This window comes from Terrapene carolina, unplaced genomic scaffold (assembly GCF_002925995.2).
Source record: "Terrapene carolina triunguis isolate 2854851 unplaced genomic scaffold, T_m_triunguis-2.0 Scaffold21, whole genome shotgun sequence".
Classification (NCBI taxonomy): domain Eukaryota; kingdom Metazoa; phylum Chordata; order Testudines; family Emydidae; genus Terrapene; species Terrapene triunguis.
This window is the reverse complement of record NW_020664372.1, coordinates 22,977,793-23,000,475: the sequence shown is the minus strand read 5'-3', so window position 1 is coordinate 23,000,475 and position 22,683 is coordinate 22,977,793. Positions and strand designations below refer to the sequence as shown.

Sequence of the window (22,683 nt, the reverse complement as noted above, 5' to 3'; positions counted from 1 at the left end):
GCTTGGGCCCCGGGGCGCCGGCCCCGGCTGAGCACACCGGCCGAGCACCCCCGGTCCCAGCGGCTACGGCCCGGACCCAAGCCCCGCGACTCCGGCTGGAGCGTGGCCCGATTCCTGTGGGCGGGGCTTGACGGCGGCAAGCCACGCCCCCAGGAATCAGGCCCCGCTCTTGCTAAAGCTGGCCCTGTTTAACAGGATATTATTTTTTCATATACTGTTTGTTTTTGTATTTGAATGGAAGAAGATAAGCCGTATTGGAAGCGGAAGATTATCCACTTTCAAATGTGTGACAGTAGTGCAGGATATCTTAAATCTGTTTTATCAAAATGTTTGAGATCTGAGAGGTCACGATTCCCTTGTTAAATTAGCACTGGCAATTGACTAAACATCCATTTGTATTTAATAAAAGCATGATGTTTTTAATCTGATGTTCATTCAGAACTGAGTCTAAAATTTCAAACACTGCTTTAGTCCTTCCAGTGTAGATTAGCTCTTAGATAAACAGTATACCTAGGGATTCTGGTTTTTAGTTTAAATTGAAATACATTGATAAAATAACTCTAACTTTATACTTTTTTCAAAAGTTTAATGAAAAAAGCCTGTATTGCATCCTGTCCATTCTGTCTATGGTTTACATCTGGATTGCGTATAGCAGTAGTATAGTAAGCACTTCTTTAAGTGTGGTTATGGGAGAATATAGGATGTGAACAATAAATCAGATTACCTTTAAAAGATTTACATTTTAAATTTGTTTGGGGTCTTGCCAAGGGAAACCTGTTTTTGCTCAAATATATGCAGTATCAAATCACATATATCTATACTAGTTAATGTACAGGAAGTAACAAGGTGCTAAATTAGCCAAAACTAAAAAAAGTGAATAGCAATAGTAATCAAAATCTTACTTAAGTGTAACCAATTTCTTTTACAACATGTGCAGTGTTTCTGGTGGATTCTTTGTAAAGTTAACTTCTCTGTTTAAAAAAACAAAACAAAACTTATTTCAGGAGCTGTGCACACTGTTCAGGCTTTTATCTTGACAGTGGTACCTTTTGGTCTTATAGCTTCCATTTTTGGGAGGGAATGGAGGGTTTGCCACTTGTTGCAGATGAACTTAAATTGAAAACTTTGTTACATTTCTATTTAATTCATTACAAACTAGGAATACAATAATTTCCCAATTTAGAAATTTTGTACCTGATTCTGATAATTTAGCCAATTTATGTTTGTACAAATTTAAAGAAGGAAATTTTTTCTGAATAATTCTAATAACCAGCCTTCGGCGATGGCTATTTTAAGTATGGCTGCCTCTTACCCTCCTAACTCCTTCCCCCAATCTCAGATCAACTTTCACACTGAAAATACAGTAGTAAAAGTAAATAAGTGGGTACCGAAAAACTTAGATACCTAACAAGCCACATACATATTTCACAATAAATAAACTTTCTTACTACTCTTGAGTGCTATTTAGAGGCTCTCGTCTGATCTAAAAATAAATGAAGCTAAATAAAGGTGATCAACCATAAAATGGGTGACCATGGCTCACCACCTTTCATCTGAACATTTACTTTTATGGAGGCACATTCTCCCCATAAGGGGAACCAAGGGGTAAGGAAGGTGGCATCTCTGAATCTAGCAAATAGCTTTTAAAAGAGGGATGAATGACAGTTCAGTAGAAGTCAAATAAAGAAAAACAATGTGGTTTTATATGCTGTGCTGTGTGCATTACTGACAAATGTGAAGACAAGCGGTGGTTTCCTGGTTCCATTATGTCAGTGCCAAAACTCCTGTTGACCATTTGGGTCAGGATTTCACCCAAGATCTGTGCCCTGAAGAGCTTACATTGTTTAAAGATTCTCAAGTGCAAGTCATGCAGGAAAACAATTCTTGCTTTTAAGATTTTTATAATGTATTTTATTTTATTTTGTTTTGTTTTACCTATAGACTGGATCAAGGCCACTATCCATCTGAGCATATTGTAACCTCAGAGGCCTAAGGAGACTAGAATGTTTTGTTAGCCCCAAACATCTTACATACTGAATTACAGGCTCCTTTTCTTCTCCTTTTGTTAATGCAGACAACAACAACAAAAAGTAAATTCCAGAACAACTGCAGTAGAGAAATGACTCTCCATAGGATGTGCACAGAACATCTCACGTCATCAGTTAGTCTTCCAGTCTCCGAGGGGAGATTGGGGTGGGTCATGTAAATCTTGTGTATCTTCAGGAAATCTGAATTACAAGGCAAGAGATTCCCTCATCTATAAAGATACAATGAATAGAAGATTTTCATTTTTGTAGTGCAAGTAGCTCCAGGGATCTCCTGAACTAAAAAGTGTAATAGTGAACACTGTAATAATTATTATAAACAATGCTGATGTCCACAAAGAAAGAGACCCTATAGCTGCCTTAAGAGAGCAAAATGTCTTAAGAGCTAAAAGTTTTTGCTTCATATTTCGTGCTGGAGGCACAAGACCAAAAAGGGAGAATCATGAGCAATTCTTCTGGGAAGGCAGAAGTACATGGTTAGTAATTATCTCAACTAAGTAAATACCACACCCTAGCTGTAGTCCATAACACAGCAAGCAAAAGATTTCATCACATATTTTATTAGGGCCATTTTTTTTGTCTAGCATTTTTTTTACTTTAAATGTATTAACTTTTTTTACACACCTTTTGATTGGAGGACTAGTGTTTATAGGCCTTATGCAAAAAGTGAAGAAGGAGAAGATTACATGTATGGCATACAGGGTCAAGAAGAGGGTGATTGAAAGAAAAGCAGGCCGCATTGAAGAAAATAGGTGTGTGGGAAACTTCCCTTTTTCTGTGCTAATAAAACACATACTGTGTGTGTTAGCATAATAGCTAAATTATCTTACATATAAAAGTGCATACGCAAACAGATCCAAAGATTCTGATTGCAGCTTTCCTCATTTGGTTTTTAATGTAACCTTTTAAAATTGTGTTGCTTTAGAAAGCGATTGAACACTGTTTTTAGAAAACACTCACTTTCCTATTTTCTATTTTACTGTGGGTATAGGTTAGTTTATTATGTGAAGTCTGAACATTCAAACTTGGTTTAAATTGTCAGTGATAATGTAGCTCAAGAAGGTGGTAGATATTAGACTACCTGAAGTAACTTCTGAGTAATTTATAATCTAAGCATATGAACGCTGGTAACCTTTCCTGGATAAAGCCTTCCACGTACAGAGATTTATTATCAAAATTTAACTAATCTGCTTCATACTTGAAAGAAAAAACATCTTTAAGACGTCTTTTGCCATGATTGATTATAATTCACTTTTTAAAAATAGATTAAGCACCTTGATGACCAGCTAATAATCACTTCATAGATTTAGTATTGTAAATAGTAGGATATAGGATTTTAAATGGTTATTAGATGAAGAAAAAAAATTAGAGAAATAGGTGAGTCCCATTTTATGCAGCTAATTTTTCAGCAAAGGCTAGATTCTGCCATCTGCACTTATGTTGAGTAGAAATTTACTTCTAGATTAGTTCCATTGACCTTAGTTGATCCAATCAAGAAGTAAATTACTGAGCACATGCAGTAAGTATAGGGTGACAAGATAGCAAGTGTAAAAAATCGGGATGGGGGTGGGGGGGTAATAGGTGCCTATATAAGAAAAAGCTTATAAAATCGGGACATCTGGTCACCCTAAGTAAGTATTAGTAAATGAAAGTGCTGTCCAGAGAAAAACCTTCTGTAATTGTCATTGTCTCCATTATTTGTATGTTATGTTACTGTGGTATTTCAGTTTAACTGATGCAAGGAAATCTTAAATCTCAATCCAAATTTAACATTATTCTGCAGAATCTGAGGTTACATTCAACATTTTCGAGGTTATTTGATTGCACAGAAGACTTTTCAAAATGTAAACAAAACAGTGTTCTTCACATTTCAGCAAGACAGATTGGAACAACTTAGCATCAACAGAGTTGCTAGTTTACAGATTTCATATTAATCAAGTATTAATTATCATGTGTTTTAATACTACTCAGACTTTTCCAAGTAGGACTCTGATGTGGAAGTGCTCTGATGAGAGCCTAATCTTCGTGATTATTTTAAAAGCCTACATTTGACCCAAAGCACCAAGTCAAACTTATTAATAATTAGGGTGTCTCTACATTGGGAAATTGACTGGAATAGCTATAGCTAGCTATACTGGTATAACTCCCTTGTGTGGATGCTCCATTCTGGAATAAAAGTTAGTTTATTCCAGTATAGTGTCTACATGGGGTGGGGATATGTGTTATGTGAGCATATCTATAGCAGAGTAAGTATTTTGCTATAGCTGTGCTGTTCAGTTTCTCCATGTGGACAAGCCTTTAATTATAAACACTTAATGGTCACATTTGAATACTAATTTTCTTTAAAAATCAAACCAAACCCTCGAGAGAGATTCTCTGTAACAGACATACTATAATATTACTAGGCAGAGTGGCTGTAGCTGTAATCAAACCTCTGTATTTGGCAAAAACTGTATGTGTCCCCTTGAAGTTGCATGTGATTCTAAGGGGATGTCTTCACTGCAGAGTTAACATGGGTGATTGGCGCCCGGGTTAACCTAGTCTGGGTTGCACATCCCTACTGCAAACCCCTATTTGTGCCAGACGTGTGTGGCTGTGTCTATACTGGTGCTGTACTTACCCATCTGAGATACTAGGACTTCTGAAGGGATATCCCAGGTCTCTTTGCAGTGTCCTGAATTGGGTTATTCTATGAATTCTTATGCAGTGTATTGTGGGAGAACTTTGTTGTTGTTTCTGGGGCCTATGTGGAAGTGTTCTTAGTTAGCAAACTCATTAAGTAATCCACCCAAGGTTTGGCTGATTCTGTTTTCAGGTAAATATGTTCAAATTTTAGGTCTTAGCTTACCTCATCCAGAGGCACACCAGAACCCTGATGTCAGCATCTGGCTAGCTAACAGTTTAACATTGCACTGAGCGGATGACTTGTCAGATTGCATCACTGTTCAAATACTATAAAAGTTCAGTAGAAATGTAGCAGGACACATGCAGTGTAGGGTTTAAATGCCAAACTGCTGTATATAAACTGGAAGAAGTTTTCCAGTGCAGAAGAGGGGAGTAGGTAGAGTGAAAGAAAATATGGTCTGGGGAAATTGTGGGATGGCACTGAAGGACTATCAGCACCCATGTTGATTAGCCTGTGTCCCCATTGCAAAGCAGGTGAGTTAACAGCCCAGATTAAAGCACAACCCGGGCTCAAGCCTATACCAACCATTGGTGCCACTTAGAACAGGTTTAAAGTGCTACTAACCCCAGGTCAGAGGTTTTCGTGTGTGTTTGGTAGCCAGGTTAAGGACAACATCTGGGTAAGAGCCCAGGCTAACTCTTCAGTGAAAACATATCCTAAATGAGTATTGCCGTAGTCTCCACTCTGTCCTCCCTTACTTTTCCAGACACTTTTTGTGTCTTACCTCTTACACAAATCAGCATATTTATGTGTAATTGTTAGTCATTATGGTTCAACTGTATTGTGTAATGTGATTTTTATTTTTAAATTCCTATTTTTGAATGCTGCAAATTTATGTGATAGCTGAAGTCAATTGTGTGTCAGGTAGCTTTTTATATAGCCATTTTAGACAGATAAATAAGTACACAATTGTAATTTTTTCACAGTGTATTTGAGTATCTTTTTCTATTCCTTTTCTAGGCAAAACCAAAGCTAATTGAGCCAATAGACTACGAAAACGTCATTGTTCAGAAGAAAACACAAATTTTAAATGATGCGTTACGTGAGATGCTACTTTTCCCTTATGATGACTTTCAGGTAATTATTTAACTTCAGTTTCAATAAATTTTATTAGTAATGTTACAGACATGAGACACTGGAATAGGTGAATGGAAAACCATTAAGTACAGTATTGAATTTCTAAAACTAAGGATCTTTCTATCATCTGAATCCTTGGATATTCATGCTTTTTTTCGGGGGGGAGTGTCTTTATTTTGCCTGATTTTTTCTAGTGCAGACTGGTGAAGTACTGACACAACTCCACCATTCTTTCAGGATATAGGAGGTTCCACTTCCTCAACACAGCCAGCTTGCTTCCTGCTTGAGAGGCAGCGGGTCAGACAGTGGCAGCCCTTATTGCTTTTTAAAACTTTTCCTAGATAACTTTAGTTTTTTTCATATACCTGCTGGATTTGGTGCTGTCCATTGGACCCAAAATATCACGACTGGTTTAAAAATCATAACTTAAATAAATAAATAACATTTTGTGTTCATTATTTGCTGTCTGGTTTTTATTCCTTAGGTACAGTTGGGTCACATTTTCAAGCTTTTCTCCACAACAATGGATATAAACTTTTTTTTTAAATGAAAGCTGAGATTCTCATCTAAACACAAGGCTCCAGGGGCTCAAGCTTTTAAGAAAAAACATCAAATGTTGTGGCTTTTGTGATGTAATGAGGAGAACTGGCAACACGGTATACAATACATGGGGATTCTCTTTTGCAAAAAGAGTAAATTACCATTGAGCAGAAAAAGGCACTACAGAGACCTATGTATGAATAATGTTTTACCTCCATAATTTTTTTCTTTAGATTTCATTAGTTTTGTGTAGAGAGCATAGTATCCAATAAACGTTTTCTAAAAATAAAACCATATACTTAACTAGAGAAAAAGAATAGAATCATAGAACTGGAAGGGACCTTGAGGTCATCAAGTCCAGTCCCCTGCCCTCATGTCAGGACTAAGTATTATCTAGACCAACCCTGATAGATGTTTGTCTAACCTGGTCTTAAAAACCTCCAATGATGGAGGTTCCACAGTCTCCCTGGGCAATTCCAGTGCTTAACCAACCTGACAAAATTTTTCCTACTGTCCAACCTAAACTGCCCTTGCTGCAATTTAGACCCATTGCTTCTTGTCCTATCCTCAGAGGTTAAGGAGAACAATTTTTCTCCCTCCTCCTTGTAACAACCTTTTATGTACTTAAAAACTGTTATCATGTCCCCTCTGTCTTCTCTTTTCCAGACTAAACAAACCCAGTTTTTTCAGTCTTCCCTCACAGGTCAAGTTTTCTAGCCCTTTAATAATTTTTATTGCTCTTCTCTGGACTTTCTCCAATTTGTCCACATCTTTCCTGAAATGTGACACACAGAATTGGACACAATACTCCAGTTGAGGCCTAATCAACGTGAAGTAGAGCAAAAGAATTACTTCTTGTGTCTTGCTTACAACACTCCTGCTCATACATCCCAGAATGTTGTTTACTTTTTTTGCAACAGTTACACAGTTGATGGATATTTACCTTGTGATCCACTATGACATCCAGATCCCTTTCTGCAGTATTCCTTCCTAGGCAGTCATTTCTCGTTTTGTATGTGCGCAACTGATTGATCCTTCCTAAGTGGAGTATTTTGTATTTGTCCTTACTGAATTCCATTGTATTTTCTTCAGACCATTTCTCCAGTTTGTCCAGATCATTTTGAATTTGAATCCTATTCCCCAAAGCACTTGCAACCCCTCCCAGCTTGATGTTGTCTGCAAACTTTAAGTGTATACTCTATGCCATTATCTAAATCTGATGAAGATATTGAACAGAACTGGACCCGGACCTGATCCCTTCAGGACCCTACTTGATATGCCCTTCCAGCTTGACAGTGAACCACTGATAACTACACTCTGGGAATGATTTTCCAACCAGTTATGCATCTACCTGATAGTAGCTCCATCTAGGTTGCATTTCCCTAGTTTGTTTATGAGACGATCGTGTGAGACAGGGCACTTCTTCACTGGCAACGTTAAAGCGCTGCCGCGGCCATGCTTTAACATGGCTTGTGTAGTCGCAGTATAGCACTCTTAAAAAAAACACCTCCGTGAGGGGAATAGCTACCAGCGCTAGGAGTGCGGCTACCAGCACTGGTACACAGTCTACACTGGCACTTTACAGCGGTGAAACTTGCAGCGCTCAGGGGGGTGTTTTTTCACACCCCTGAGCAAGAAAGTTGCAGTGCTGTACTGTGCCAGGGTAGACAAGCCCACAGTATCAAAAGCCTTACTAATGTCAAGATGTACAGTACCACATTTACCGCTTCCCCCTATCCACAAGGCTTGTTATCCTGCCAAAGAAAGCTATTAGGTTGGTTTGACATGATTTGTTCTTGACAAATCCATGCTGACTGTCACTTATCACCTTATTATCTTCTAGGTATTTGCAAATTGATTGCTTAATTATTTGCTCCATTATCTTTCTGGGTACTGAAGTTAAATTGACTGGTCTGTAATGGTGACATCCAAAAGTCCTCCACCAGTATTACACTCCTGCAGCCTAAGGTTTTTTGCACTATGTGTGGATTTATGGTGGTTCTATTCAGAGGAATTTGGGTTTTTTTAATAAGAAGTTTTTACAGTGTATATCCTTACCAGCTGTGGAATACTGTTCTCTCTTCATATGAAACTATTGTATTACTTTTAGGGGAAAACTGCCAACCAAGTAGCTGAAAATAAACATATTTTCTACAGTCAAATTTGGCAATCATTACTATTTATCTGAGAGAGCCAATAAAGTCCTATAATTTTTAATAATTTTTGACATTTTTCCCATTTATGCTGTAACCTATTTAATAGCTTATCTGGAGGTTCACTGAAAATTATTGGACCCATGTGTGGTTTTTTTAGTATCTTCTGTCATATACCCCTTTATTCCCAGGAGCAATACATGAACAAATCCATGCTTCTCCACTGACCATTCTCTATAGATCCCCATTCTGGGAAGTATGTCCCTCTGGTTCAGTGAGTTGCAGGCTATTTTGAAAGCTGTGATTGTTGGGGGGGCCTCATGCATGTTCAGACATCTGAATGTTTGGTGCAAGATTATTTAAGGGACAGTAGTCCCAAACACCCTTACTTCTACTTCTACTTCTACTTCTACTTTTGTGAGTAGTTGGCTTCAGAACTATTGCTCTGTTCTTCTGCTGTACGCAGCTGTTCTACGTTTTTTCTGTTTTATTAGCTCTAGTATTCTATACAATATCACACACAATATTAAAGTTTGCTCAACTATATTTCTTCACAAGACCACAAATGCTAAATCAAGAAAATCCTAAAACAAGATCACTTTGGCTGTGAATGATATACTTCTCTCCAAATTCTAGAGTGCTGCCATCATGACGCTTAACCACACCATCACACTAATACCACGTGCTAAAGCAGGAATTCTGATTTTTTCATCTACCCTGCACTGATGTGTGCACACTCTCTTAAAAAAGACCAAAATTAGCAGTTCTTCCTATGTGATAGCTCAAGAAGGACCAAAGAAATTGGGTTTCCTTCATTGCAAGACACATTTTTCTGCTGTTCTAACCATTCAGATTGCTAACTGTGAGGAGGCAAATGTTCAAGTAAATTGTATTCCTGGACTAGGAATCTTCTTCTTGGACTACCTGCCTAAGGAGCAATACAGTGAAGCCAAACCAATTTTAAGAGCATTTCCCCAAGTATACTTTGAGAGTTGTGGTTAGGTCAGTTGGAACAGTTTTGTCACTCTTACACTCTTGATTTCAGACCTCTTGGCCCATCCTAAGAAATTTAGACATAGTATCCAATCTGCTGTTTGAGAAACATGACCTCTTTAGTCTTCCTTTTGAGAACAAAGTAAGAAAGACAGTAAGGTCTTAGGGTCTCTCCCTTTCTTTGTATTCCAGGGTCAGGGTGTGTCTACACTGCAGCTGGGAGCAAACCTCCAAGCCCGGGTAGACAGACTTGCGCAGGAAGGTGCAAGAAATCTCCTGTATGCGCATTGTGGCACAGGCAGTAGCTTGGGCTAGCCACCCTAACTTGAACCCACTTGATCTCCTGTGTCTGAACTCAGGTGGTTAGCCCGAGCTGCGAGCAGTGCCACAATATCCAGCCAGACTGCTATTTTTAGTGCTCTAATTTGAGCCAAGATAATGCAAGTCTGTCTATCTGGTCTAAGGGCTGACTCCCAGCTGCGGTGTCGACACCCTCAGGTGTCAGTTACATCAGACCACCATAATGAAGGAAATCTTAGACCACCTTTCTGTCTTCTTATACAGCACCTGTCAATTAGCATAGTAGCTGAGCACTTCTTTGGCTCCCCCTACAATATCCAGTAGTACTTCATGCTAGATCTGGCAGTGCTGTTTGTTAGCAAAAGAGCCTTTTAAACTGATAAATAGAATAGGGAAGATGGGAACAGAAGAACTGCCACACTGGATCAGACACATGATCTGTCTAGATCAGTGGTTCTCAAATTTTTTTTTTTTTTGGTGTGGACCACTTGAAAATTGCTGAGGGTCTCGGTGGAGCACTTAATGACCTTTCCAAATCTGTTTGTACCGTTAGCTAACTATTGTAAAGCGCTTTGAATAAAAGCACTATATAAAAAAAACTTAATAAAGTTTTTTTGTTCTACAAATAAAAGCACACAACTCATATTTTAGTATCCGTAGTCTTACCTTTCTAATGCGATGGCTGTGCCCTCTCTCCCCCACTGCAGCAGCCACAGAGCTGAGGCGGGGAAGGAGGGCTGTCTCTCTGCCGCAGCCCTGGCGCTGGGGAAAGTCGCCTATTTCTCTGGCCGCTGCAGCCCTGTATGTCCAAAATTCCCCCCACCCCCTCTTCTCACCCCACTGCCCCCTCCCACCTACCCTCTATTCCCCCCAAGGCCACCACCTTACCTTACATGTGAGTCTTCTCCAGGGTCCAGGCACCTAATCAGTGGAGCCACACCTGCGCAGCTCCACTAATTTGGTGGGTGGCCCTTCATTCTCTTGTGTGCGGCCACCCAGGCATGCACCTTAGAGGGAACTATCCCTGGACCACCTGAATGGAGCTTGCGGACCACTGGTGGTCCACAGACCACAGTTTGAGACCTCTGATTTAGACCACTGTCCTGTGTCTGACAGTGGCCAGCATCAGGTTCTTCAAAGGAAGGTGCAAGAAATCTCCCTGTCCCTTGTTGTTGGAGATTGGGCTATGCTTGGAAGCATGAGATTTAATCTCTTCCAAAGTGTATTAGCATTAACTATGATAACTCTCTAAATATTCTTACATGCATAAATGTCCAATCCCTTCTTGAATCCAGTTAAATTCTTGGCCTCAACATTCCATAGCAGTGAATTCAATAGCTTATGTATTGTGTAAAAGAAAATTAAAATAATTTCCTTCGATCAGTTTTGTATTTGCCACATTTCAATGTCATTGAAAGTCCCTTTGCTGTTTTATGAGGCAGGGAGAACACAAGCTCCCGAACTGCCTTCTCTGTACCATTTATTATTTTATATATTTTTATCGCGCCTGGTACCACACACTGTATTCTAGATGAGGCCACAACATTGATTTAAATAATGGTGGTATATTTTCTATATTCTCCATCCTGTTTCTAATGCATCTTAACATCTTGTTTGTGTTGTTTGGTGGCAGCTACTCAATGAGCTGTCCAAAAGATGCCCAGGTCCTGTTCCTGAGCCAATATAGTTAAGATAAATTATAAATAAATAAATAAAAAAGATAGTTACTTACAGCTGGAATATTCAGAAATACCTCTGTAAGCATTTTGTAACAGTCTCTTTATAGATGGAAATTCTGATCCTTGTATAAGACTGTGTTCAAACCATTTCCTCTCATGCAGTATTCCATCTTTATTTTTATTCAAGTGTTTTGCTTTGACTTAGATTAGACCGATTACAATCTAAAAGTTACTGAATTGAAAAGGAAGCCAAGCCCTGCTAATTATAAAGACTTTGAAGAAAGTTTAGATGTGGTTTTAATAAAGTTGTGGCCCTTCGGCCACTTGAAACAGCGTCTGGACTGTCTTTTCATTAGTGTATGTCCTTAGCAGTTTGGCATTGTGAAGACTTCAGTATCTTTAAACAAAACGAAACAGTACAGTACAGTGGTATGCTGCTGGTTTTGTTAGACACAAATTTCACAATTGTATTTTGTGCAAGTAGAACTTGTCTCCCCTTTCCCCCCAAATAGACATGCTTAAATGGGATGATAGCACAGATCTTTTGAGGTAATGCTGTTAATTAACTTGAAGCATTGGTTAATAGATACACCCGTTTCATTTAATTGGTAAGAATATTTACAGTATTTACAGGTGGAAATTGGTCTGTGCTAAGAAATTTACTGTTGTAAAGTTCGTTCAGGCTGCTTATCTGCTCTGTTATGTCTGCTAACTGATTCTCTTGGCTAAATAGACTTTAAAAGCTATTTTAGTGATTTGTACAATATTATATTTCTAATAATTTATAAGATCAGTATGAATTTATTTCACTTTAGTATATTCCAGTATGACCCTCACTATTAGAAGGTTTGCTTAATTGGCTCATTCTTATATCCTATTAATTACTCTAATGGAAATTTGTGTGTTATAGCTTTCTAATTCTTGATCTAGCAATTGGAAACTTTTAAAGGAATACGAAGCTGTTCACTTATAGTCACCATTTTGAATTTTTTTCATCTTAGTAGTGTCTGAAAGTATTTCTTACCATATTCCTGTACAATGGTCTGTGTGAAGTGTGCTTAATCTATGTTTAGTGTCCACACCACAACCACTCCTGTTACTCTGTTACAATTTCAGTAGAAAAGCCAAGGTTTTAAGGCAAATGAAGCGGAACTACTCACCATTGGGGTGCCATTGGAAAGTTTGCACAGCAGCTTCCCCACCCATTATGGACTAAATAAGGCTTGGCCCTGCTCTCTCTTAGTTCCCCTAAGGACTAACTGTCTGAAAGGAGGTGAGCACAAGCCACAACACTCCAGTCCCCACCCTTCTTGATGCCAATCAGCAGAACTGGCTGGATACAAAGCAAAGAACATCCATATGCTTTCCAAAAATGGTGTGTTTGTATGTGTTACCTGGGAGCCCCTATGGTGAATTCTGCATGACTCAGTCATAAATCCTCCTGGGAACTCTGGCTGCAGCACAACCCCTCCAGATAAACTTCTGCACATGTGAATGTGCCAAGGGCACAAACTAGTACTATGTAGAAACATTCAGGATCTGGGACTGTAAGTGTATCATCTTTCATAAGCATTAGATTCACTTGGGGGGGGGGGGAAACACCTTTCTGATTTTGGAGTAGAAAATATAAGGCAGCATTTTATATTTTCTTCCATTGCTTTAACAGATGGGTAATATTAAAATAGCAGAGATGGAGCATTGCTGAATTTCTTTTTATAAGATGACCTTGTTTTTTCTAAAAATAAGGCACTATGTGTAAATGTCCAGTCTTGGTCAGTTTACAAGCACAATGGTAATATAGCTAATTTTCTCCCCATCACCAATACATTTTCTCTTTTTTGGAGTTGGAACACTCAACTCCTGCCTAGATATTTCAAGTAGCAATAGTTCAAATAAGTTTGGCCACGTGAAAGTGGAGTAGAGCCCCTGTGTGGCAACAAGCAGTTGAAGAGGGCAAGGGAAAAATACCTTGACACACACATTCCCTCAAATAAATGCAGTGCAGTGCTGGACAGGTGGAGAGGTGGTGGAGGCTGACTTCTGACAATAAGATACTTAGCCTGCTGACAGGTTTCAGAGGGGTAGCCTTGTTAGTCTGTATCAGCAAAAAGAACAAGGAGTACTTGTGGCACCTTAGAGACTAACAAATGTATTTGGGCACAAGCTTTCGTGGGCTAAAACCCACTTCATCAGATGCATGCAGTGGAAAATACAGTAGATAGATAGATACACACACACACACACACACACACACACACACACACACACACACAGAACATGAAAAAATGGTGTTGCCATACTAACTATAACGAGACTAATCAGTTAAGGTGGGCTATTATCAGCAGGAGAAAAAAAACTTTTTGTAGTGATAATCAGGATGGCCCATTTCCAACAGTTGACAAGAAGGTGTGAGTAACAGTAGGGGAAACAAATTAGCATGCGGAAATAGTTTTTACTTTGTGTAATGACCCATCCATTTCCAGTCTTTATTCAAGCCTAATTTAATGGTGTCCAGTTTGCAAATTAATTCCAATTCTGCAGTTTCTCATTGGAGTCTGTTTTTGAAGTTTTTTTGTTGTCGCAATTCTCCATCCTGTCTGTTGACCAAAGAGTTATGGGAAAGAGAGCAGAAGAAACCCAGCAGCTGTTAAATCTTTCTATGGGAAAAATGGGAAGCAGCTCAGTGGGGTAGATGGCTTCACTGTCTTCTAACCAATTGTTCTTAGACCTCCTCCGTATTTCCATTTATTCAGAGGTCCTTTGGTGCTTTTGCTCTGCTCCCACTGGCCTGGGGGGGAGGGGGTAGGGTACAGATCATCTTCTCTCCCCCTCTTTTTGTTGCTGCTCTCTGAAGTTGCAGCTTACTCCTCTTCAGGCAGGAGATGCTGCTGTTCCTGCTGCATTCTAATATACAAGACTAATTGGCAGGTGGTAGCTTCTGCGGTTTTCATCCCCTCCCTTTTCCTCATTCTTAGCCTCTTGCTTTCCTCTGGTTTCTTCCTGTCAAGGTATAAACATGATCTGTGTTTCTCCAGCCTCAAAAAAAAATCTTCATTGTCACGTGACGTACCAAGCCATCTCTTCTCTCCCGATCACTCTGTCCTTCGCTGCCTCTTTTTTTACCTCTTTACATTCCACCATGGCTGGCTTTGTCTGCTCATATGGTTTGTTGTTATCGTTATGCTGTAGGGCTGTCAGTAATTAAAAATTAATCACAATTAATCGTGCAATTAAAAAAATGAATCGCAATTAGTGGTGCTGTTAAACAATAATAGAATACCATTTATATACATATTTTTGGATGTTTTCCACATTTTAAAATATATTGATTTCAATTACAACACTGAATACAGAGTGTAAGGTGCTCACTTTATATTTTTTATTATAAATATTTGCACTGTAAAAATAAAAAATATTTTTCAATTCACTTAATACAAGTACTGTAGTGCAATCTCTTTATCATGAAAGTTGAACTTAGAAATGTAGAGTTATGTACAAAAAATAGCTGCATTCAAAAATAAAACAATGTAAAACTTTAGAGCCTACAAGTCCACTCAGTCCTATTTCTTGTTCAGCCAATGGCTCAGACAGACAAGTTTGTTTACATTTGCAGGAGATAATTCTGCCTGCTTCATGTTTACAGTGTCACCTGAAAGTGATAACAGGCGTTAGAATGGCACTGTTGTAGCCGGTGTTGCAAGATATTTACGTGCCAGATGCGCTAAAGAGTCATATATCCCTTCATGCTTTAACCACCATTCCAGAAGACATGCGTCCATGCTGATTATGGATTCTGCTTGATAACGATCCAAAGCAGTGCAGACCAACACATTTATTTTCATCATCTGAGTCAGATGTCACCAGCAGAAGGTTGATTTTCTTTTTTGGTGTTTCGGGTTCTGTAGTTTCCACATTTGCGTTTTGTGAAATCTGCAGCGAAAGTGTTCTTAAAACGAACAACATGCTGGGTCACTATCCGAGACTGCTATAACATGAAATATATGGCAGAATGCGGGTAAAACAGAGCAGGAGACATACAATTCTCCCCCAAGGAGTTCAGTCACAAATTTAATTAACGCATTATTTTTTTAACGAGCAGCATCAGCATGGAAGCATGTCTCTGGAATGGTGGCCATAGCATGAAGGGCATACAAATTTTTAGCATATCTGGTATGTAAATACTTTGCAGTGCTGGCTACAAAAGTGCCATGTGGACATCTGTTCTCACTTTTAGGTGACATTGTAAATAAGAAACGGGCAGCATTATCTCCCGTAAATGTTAACAAACTTGTTTATCTTAGGGTATGTCTACACCCAGCCGCTAGTTTGGCGGCTGGGAATCGAAGTTCTGGGTTCGACTTATCGAGTCTTGTCTGGACGCGATAAGTCGAACCAGGAAGTGATCGCCGTCGACTGCGGTACTCCAGCTAGACGAGAGGAGTACCACGGCGTTGATGGGGCAGCCTGCCTGCCGCGTGTGGACCGAGGTAAGTTCGAACTAAGGTACTTCGAACTTCAGCTACGTTATTCACGTAGCTGAAGTTGCGTACCTTAGTTCGAATTGGGGGGTAAGTGTAGACTAAGCCTTAGTGATTGGCTTCACAAGAAGTAGACTGAGTGGACTTGTTTGTAGGCTCTGATGTTTTACATTGTTTTTTTTTTTTTGAGTGGAGTCATGTAACAAAAAAGAAAAATCTACATTTGTAAGTTGTGCTTTCATGACTATGGTACTTGTATGAGGTGAACTGAAAAATACTATTTCTTTTATCATTTTTACAGTGCAAATATTTGTAATATAAGTAATATAAAGTGAGCACTGTACACTTTGTATTTTGTGTTGTAATTGAAATCAATACATTTGAAAATGTAGAAAAATATCCAAAATATTTAATAAATTTCAATTGGTATTCTATTGTTTAACAGAGCGACTAAAACTGTGATTAAACGCAATTAATTTTTTTGAGTTAATCGCATGAGTTAACTGCGATTAATCGACAGCCCTATTATGTTGATGACTCATTATCTATCTCATTCATTCATGATTTATCTCCCTCCACCTAATTCCACATCTCTGTCTGTCTCTTTAACATCTCTTAAAATTTCAGATTAACATGGGGGGAAAAAATCAAGTTTTATTTTCATCCAAACCCTCTCCTCTTATTGCTTTTGGCATTACCAATAATAATGCTATCAGTCTTGTCACACACACTTGTAACTTGGGGAGGTCATTTTTGACTCTTCCTTTCATTCTACCCTTGTGTACAGGCCGTATCCAGATCTTTCTGTTTCTTCCTCCACAATGTTTCCAAGATAGGGTTGGAGGTGATAAACAGAAGTAATATGGCATTGGTGAGACCTCTATGAAATATTGTGTCCAGTTGCAGGATCCACACTTTAAAAAGTATGTTGAAGAACTGGAACTACAAAAATGATTAGAGGTCTGGGAAAAAAGTCTTACAGTGAGACTTAATGAGCTCAGTCTCCTTAGTTTATCAAAGAGAAGGCTAACATGATGTGATAATGATCTGTAAGTTACAGTTAAATTGGAAGGAAGATCGTACTTTAACAATTATTATGATCAACTGTTTGAACTAGTTACCAAGAGAAGTGGTAAATCAATATTCACTGGACTTTTTGTATTGTTTTGGATATCTTTCTAAAAGAGATGCACTAGTTAAACCACAAGTTATTGTGTTTGATATTCATTTATGCAGTAGGGAAGACTGATTCCCTTTGCAAGAATTACTAGGTGAAATTGTAAGGGCTTGTGCCATGCAGGAGGATAATCAAAATAGATTATCATATTGGTCCCTTTTAGCCTTAAGATATATGCAGGACATTAAACTTTTCTGTGTCCTGATTATCTTGTGGTGTTCACTGCAGCTTCCTCTTCTTTGGTCTCCCTGGAAACCACATCTCTCTCGTGCAGAAAGTCACAGCTAAAATTCCCATGTCTCTGGCTGTGTGTGGCCTTCCACAATCCATTTTGACCTAGTCTTCAGTGCCATAGACAATTCCTTCAGTCCTTACTTATCCAACCTAGTTAGTCTCTTACCACATCACTTTTTTTGTGTATGTAAGCAAGATATGTTAGTGAGTCCAAGCTGCGAAAATGTGAGATTTGTCTTGTTACTTGACATGTGGTGAGTCTTGTCTTTGGCAGGAAGGAAACCACCTTTTGCTAGATTTAATCCCCACTCTAAAGTGGTGTTGAGTCTCTTGCAATAGACTTATGTACCCTATAATAGATTTTTAGAGTGATTAAAGATTAGATAAAATTACCTGATTTACCTAATAATTTTGTTTTATACTGCCCATGTTTCAAATCTTTGATGTACGGACATTTTCCAAGTAGTTTCAAACAGATTACAGCATAACTGCAGACATATAAAAGCACTTGTAACTACTGTATGTGGTTTGGCACTAATTTTCCAATCTCTAAATTGTGGATCTCCATGTGTGTAAAGTGGGAGTTCAAAAATTATTCCATTTTAAAGTTAGATTTTTGATGAAAAATTGCACCCATTTGCTCAGCCCATTAGTCCGAAAGTTATTAATAAAATAAACATCATTCTGCACCATAAACATTAGTTTTAATTGCCATATTTGTTCTGCCTGCTGGCCTTGGCTGACATGCTTAAAAGTGATGTCATTTAAAATAAAAGATGTAAGGGGACTAAGTCAGACTGAATACATCTGTATTGTACTCTAATACTGTTTTCTTAAATGTTTTTAAACATTGATTTCTTTCAGCAATATGCAAACTGGATGGATTTTTAAGTGTTAGATCTCATACTGCAAAAGTAAATCACCCCCTGCCCCATAGGATAACTGCCACCAGGAGCCAACTCTTAAATACCAGTTGAATTTATTAAAAAATGTTAAACTGGTATATAAGAAATATTTGAGTTCATTGGCGTTTAATAGAAAACGGCATCAATTTTTCAGAGTTCACCTTCTATTTGCCTTTTGTAATGTGATTGTATACTTTTAATTTCCTTGATAGTATTTGTTTGAAGGCAGTGAATGAATTCTTTGTGTCATCTTCACTGCAGAGGATGTCAGGGAGATTCCCACACCTGAGCCATTCTTTTTAGGTGACAGATCTGAGGAACTGTCCCAGATTGAGGTGTTAGTAGAGGAGGTTTTGGAGCAGATTGATAAATTGAAGAGTAAGAAGTCACTAATACCAGATATTGAGAATATTCTGAAGGAACTCAAATATATTGCAGAACTAACAACTGTGGTATGTAAACTATTGCTTAAATCAGCCTCTGTACCAAATGGCTGGAGGGTAGCTAATGTAACGCCAATTTTTAAAAGAGGTTCCAGAGATGATCCTGGCAATTTTAGGCTGGTTAAGTGAACTTCAGTACCAGGCAAATTGGTTGAAACTATAGTAAAGAACAGAATGATCAGATACAGATGAACACAATATGTTGGGGAAGAGTCAACGTGGTTTTTGTAAAGGGAAATCATGCCTCACCAATCTATTAGACTTCCTTGAGGGTGTCAACAAACATGTGGACAAGGGTGATCTAATGCATATAATATACTTGGAATTCCAGAAAGCCTTGGAGAAGGTCCCTCACCAAAGACTCTTCAGGAAAGAAAAGAGACATGGGATAAAAGGGAAGGTTCTCTGTTGGATCAGTAACTGGTTAAAAGATGGGAAACAAAGGGTAGGAATAAATGGTCAGTTTTTACAGTTGAAAGAGAAGAATAATGGGGTCCCACAAGGATCTGTACTGGGACCAATGTTGTTCAACATACAAATGATTTGGAAAAATGGGCTAACAGCAAGATGGCAAAGTTTTCAGATGATACAGTATTACTCAGGATAGTTAAGTCCAAAACTGACTGTAAAGAATTACAAAAGGATCTTCCAAAACGGGGTGACTGGACAAGAAAATAGCAGATGAAATTCAGTGTTAAGTGCAAAATGATGCACCTTGAGAAATATAATCCCAACTATACCAACAAAATGATGCCATCTAAATTTGCTGTTACTACTCAAGAAAGATCTTGGAGTCATCGTAGATAGTTCTCTGAAAACATCTCAATGTGCAGTGGCAGTCAAAAAAAAAAAACTAGCAATGTTAGAAACCATTATGAAAGGGATAGATGATAAGACAGAAAATATCATAATGGCACAATGTAAATCCATGGTATTCCCACAGCTTGAGTACTGCATGCAGTTCTGGTTGCCTGTTGAGGGGTTCAGTGTCTGAGCCCAGCTGCGCCACCCAGTGATGAGTCTGTAGGGCTGGTGGTAGGGGAACCCAGATCCACCCTGCTCTACTGGGTTCCGACCTTGGGTCAGTTGGCAGTTAGATATGCAGCCTGAGGTGGACGCCTGCCAAACCTGCTCCCTGGGTCATTTCCTACCACAGCCTCTGCCCCTCCAAAGTTACTGCAGAGTCTGCTTATGGACTCACCAAGTGTGGGGGTTCTCCTTGGTAGATATCTGGAAGCTCTTCCCCATCAGTTGCAGCCTACTGTTCCCTGTCTCCATGGGGGCCTTTGGCATCTGTCTGCCAAAGTGGGGTCAGCTCCAGGCAAAGTGTAGCTCCTGCAGCCTCTCTGCAGGAGCTAACAGCGTAGGACTGCTCCCTTGCTCTGTCTGTGATGACAGGCCTGGGCTGCTGCCTTTTGAGCTTTGCGCGCATATCCAGCAGGTGCAGCTTGGTGGGGCCTTTTGAGCCCAGAGTTTCCTGTTTAACCCTTGGTTCCCCAGTGTGGGGCTTATACATCATATCACATCACCTGCTATCTAAAACAATATATTAGAATTGGAAAAAGTACATAGAAAGGCAACAAAAATGATTAAAGGTATGGAACAGCTTCCATATGAGGAGAGACTAAAAAACTCAGACTGTTCGGCGTAGAAACAAAATGACTAAGGGTGTGTGTGTTATAATGGAAGTCTATAAAATCATGAATGATGTGGAGGTCAAAAAGGAAGTGATGTTTACCCCTTCACATAACACATGAACCAGGGGTCACCCAATGAAATTAATAGGCAGCAGGTTTAAAACAAACATAAGGAATACTTCATCATACAACACAGTCAACCTATGGAACTCATTGCCAAGGGATGCTGTGAAGCCGAAAGTATCACTGGCTTAAAAAAAATTAGATAAATTCATGGAGAATACGTCCATCAATGGCTTTTATCCAAGATGGTTATACCTATCTCATAGAACTGGAAGGGACCTCGAAAGGTCATCGAGTCTAGCCCCCTGCCTTCACTAGCAGGACCAAGTACTGATTTTGCCCCAGATCCCTAAGTGCCCCCCTTAAGGATTGAACTCACAACCCTGGGTTTAGCAGGCCACTGCTCAAACCACTGAGCTATCCCTCCCCCCAACTGCATACTCTGGGTGTGTCTAAGCCTCTGACTACCAGAAGCTGGGATTGGATGCCAGGGAATGGATCACTTGATAATTGCCATGTTCTGTTAATTCCCTCTGAAGCATCTGACATCGGCTACTGTCATAAAACAGGATACTGGGCTAGGTAGACCATTGGTCTGACCCAGTGTGGCCATTGTTGTGTGAGCCCAGTAGTGCCATGTGAGTGTAAAATACATATACCCCCCCCATCCCCGAAATATAAAGTGTTTTAGGTAGTTTTGTAAACCATTCATTTTTTTTTTTATTTTCTTTGTAAAGGCCAAATTTTGGTTGTAATAGTTGTTGCATCAGTCCATCTGTACCATTAACACAGTAGATTTAACCTCTCTTAGAAATCATTCAAAATATGTCTAATAATCTACTATTCTTCAGGGACTGTGGGACTGATCCAAAGCCCACAGAAGTAAATGGGACAGTTTCAATGGGCTTTCCATTTGGCTTATATTATTCTCAGTTTCTTTTAAAACCAAAACAAACAAATCCAGTAAAACCACAAACAGAAAAAGAAATGCAGTCCATGTTCAGGGAAGCAAATTATATTGTACATTAAACAATTACAATATCATTCAATTCCTATCCACACTTATTTAGTTACTTAATGTTAATGGATAAAAAATCAAATATTGCTCTTTGTTATAGGTTTTAAGACAGTTCTCTGTGCCATATTATTCCTCTACAGAGTCTTTGCTCTTTTTTGGTAGGAGGTACTGTGGTTGGTTGGATTGAACTTCAGAATTCAAATCAAGATTTGAGACCAGAGGTCAGCTTGAGATGCTATGTGGAGATACATACTGCTTTTTTGTTCTCCAGAATCTAAGCTTTCATTTAAAAAAAAAAAAAGGCTGTCTCGTTGTTATGGTTACTGAGAGATCCTCAAAAAAAAAAAAATTGCGTAAATGTGTATCTGCATTTGCAGAACCCCCCAAAATGACTGAGGCATTAAGTGCCTCATTCATCTCAATGGGTACTAAGTCAGATTCCCAGAGACAATACTTTATATATCAACATTATTAGCAATTTCACTGCTTCAGCACATTTTAGGTATGTTGGTATAAAGGTGCTTTATTGTTCAGGGAATTTTATCTTTTGTGCTTCAACTCATTTTGTCAATATAATTCAGAGTGATGGGGACTGGATTTCACTACATCTTACTTGTCTTTTATTTGATTGAAGTTCTCAGACTATTTTTTGTCATTAACAGACAGCATTATTGAAACGTCAGGGTCGATATATATGCTCTACTGTTCCTGAAAATGCAGAAAAGGAAGCTCAAAGCTTGTTTGTAACTGAGGTAACGTTTATTTGTGTGTGTGTGTGTGTGTGTGCGCGTGCACGTCTAAATAGTTTAGTTGTCTACTTGCTTCCGTAGATTAAATTTCAATAGGGCTGAAAAAATTTACCAGACACTTATTGGCATCTAGTTGTTAAAAAAGACAGGAGGATTCCACAGATGGGTTTAAAGGCAGAAACACAGTGATCCCTCTCTTAGCTGCTGGAAATGAGGGGTGATGTCCTAGCATCTTACATGGGAACAATCTTTCATATCAGGTATGGCTAATAGGAGTTTGAAACTTCTTACTCTGTCTCCTCTCTTGGCTCTTTTGGATTGTTGGGGGCTTTTCCCTTCCTCCCTTCTGTCTCACCGCTGTGTATCTCCTCACAGTTTTCCCATCCACAGCAAAGTGAAATTTGCAGGATTCTGGTCAGTGTTGCTGCTTCAGAATAACATTGGGAAGGGAGCTATGGAGCTGACCAGAGTCTGGTTAATTTCACTTTGTTGCTGATGACTTTCAC

At 39.0% G+C, this 22,683-nt stretch overlaps 1 protein-coding gene across 2 annotated transcripts in view; it reads left to right on the top strand.

Annotated features, from left to right (window-relative positions):
- Positions 1–22,683, top strand: part of DOCK9 (dedicator of cytokinesis 9) — a 306,118-nt gene that overhangs the window by 80,237 nt on the left and 203,198 nt on the right. For both annotated transcript variants that reach the window (XM_024204291.2, XM_024204295.2), the window contains exons 2-3: positions 5,692–5,808; positions 22,091–22,180. In XM_024204291.2, the coding sequence (XP_024060059.1) occupies positions 5,692–5,808; positions 22,091–22,180 (207 nt within the window). The remainder of the gene's footprint in view (positions 1–5,691; positions 5,809–22,090; positions 22,181–22,683) is intronic.